The sequence below is a fragment of the Hipposideros armiger genome, unplaced genomic scaffold (genome assembly GCF_001890085.2).
Source record: "Hipposideros armiger isolate ML-2016 unplaced genomic scaffold, ASM189008v1 scaffold_17, whole genome shotgun sequence".
Classification (NCBI taxonomy): Eukaryota; Metazoa; Chordata; class Mammalia; order Chiroptera; family Hipposideridae; genus Hipposideros; species Hipposideros armiger.
The window spans coordinates 6,808,774-6,810,154 of record NW_017731367.1 but is presented as its reverse complement, the minus strand read 5'-3'; the positions used below and the strand labels follow the sequence as shown (position 1 = coordinate 6,810,154).

The window sequence follows — 1,381 nt, the reverse complement described above, 5'->3', positions numbered from 1 at the left end:
TCTGTGTCTCATGCTTAGCAAGGACCCTCTGAAGGGAAAGAAGCCAGCCTGAGAGGCACTCTGGGGACCGGAATAAGGGACTTACCTTTCTTCAGAGTGAACGATTTTCAGACAGTTTCCTTGATTGACATGCCCTTAGCGTACCTCACACGAGCTGAGGCCGAGAGCAAGGAGAGGAGGAGGGTGGTGTTTTCTTGGGGGCCTGGAGCCAGGTTTGGGGGCTGGGCTGTCCCCACCAAAGGTCGCCTGGTTAGTGGGTCCTTCCGCTGTGTAGCTGGAGAAGGGAAATGCTGGCTAAGGAGCATGTGGGCGGAGCCGCCCCCCGCTAGGTCCCCTCCTGGGTGGGAGCTCTCCTCCTGCTATCTGCTTCCTGTTTGAGCTCCATTGAGGAGAGGCGGGTGAGAGAACATGGACCCCTGAGGCCTCCGTCCTGCCCCTCCCAGTGTGGCCAGCCTCAGTGACCCTGTGTGGCCAGGGCGTCATATTTGACATGAGTGGTGCTGGCCCCTCGCCCTGATTCTGAAGCCAACCCACCCAAAGGTCCCTGGAAGCTTCCATGTGATGTCGGTGCCCGGGCTTTGGTCACTGCTGGCCGTTCATCGTGAGGGGTCAGCGTGTATCTTTGGAGAAAACCATTCTCCAATCAGAATAGAGTCCTTAGTTTTTCAAAGTGAGGGATGCAGGAGTGACCGCTTCTCGTCCTGCAGACTGAGGCCCGGGGCATTACGATGGCTTCTGGTCCATATGTAGCTGTGCGTCCATAGCGTCATTGCAGGTTATCGATTGCACGAGCCTGTCTCCTTGGCTGTGGAATCTGTTATTCTGACGCCCCAGTGATGACGTGCTTGTGACAGACGGAGAGGCCTTGTTGGCTGTTTGTTCTCAAGGAGATGCTGGCTAGCTTCAGGCTTAGGCACAGCCTGACACGAGTGACACTGAGCATGGTCACAGGGTGCCCGGCAGCCATGACTGCGGCACGTGGACCAGCCTGCACGGCCCAGCTGGGCACCCCTTGCCCTTGGCCTGCTGCCCTCGCTGAGACACGTGGGCCACACAGGCGGCAGGAGGGACATTCCACCGGAGTGAGAGGCTCAGGGACTGTAAACCACACCGCCAGACCCTTCGTTCCTGATGGTGCTGGGCTGGGAGGCGTCTGCAGGAGACACAGGGAGACGGGAGGCTCTGTCCTCCTCAGGTAGGTGCAGGGCGGCTATCTGCCCTGACGGGGGTCATGGGGGAGGTCTAGGTCAACGCTGGGTCTGAGGGAAGACGCAGGGCAGACATGCAGGAGCAGGCTTCCCATTTGGGACATGGAGAAGTGTCAGAGCTGGCCTTCCTGCCCTGGGGTCACAGAGACGGGACGGGCCCAGGCAGAGGCCCG

At 59.7% G+C, this 1,381-nt stretch overlaps 1 protein-coding gene across 1 annotated transcript in view; it reads left to right on the top strand.

The window, feature by feature from the left end:
• The first annotated feature begins 535 nt into the window (after positions 1-535).
• HDAC4 (histone deacetylase 4) overlaps positions 536-1,381 on the top strand; it is a 178,220-nt gene continuing 177,374 nt past the window's right edge. The window contains exon 1 of the mRNA XM_019628371.1: positions 536-1,195. Within this exon, the coding sequence (XP_019483916.1) occupies positions 1,132-1,195 (64 nt within the window). The 5' untranslated portion in view covers positions 536-1,131. The remainder of the gene's footprint in view (positions 1,196-1,381) is intronic.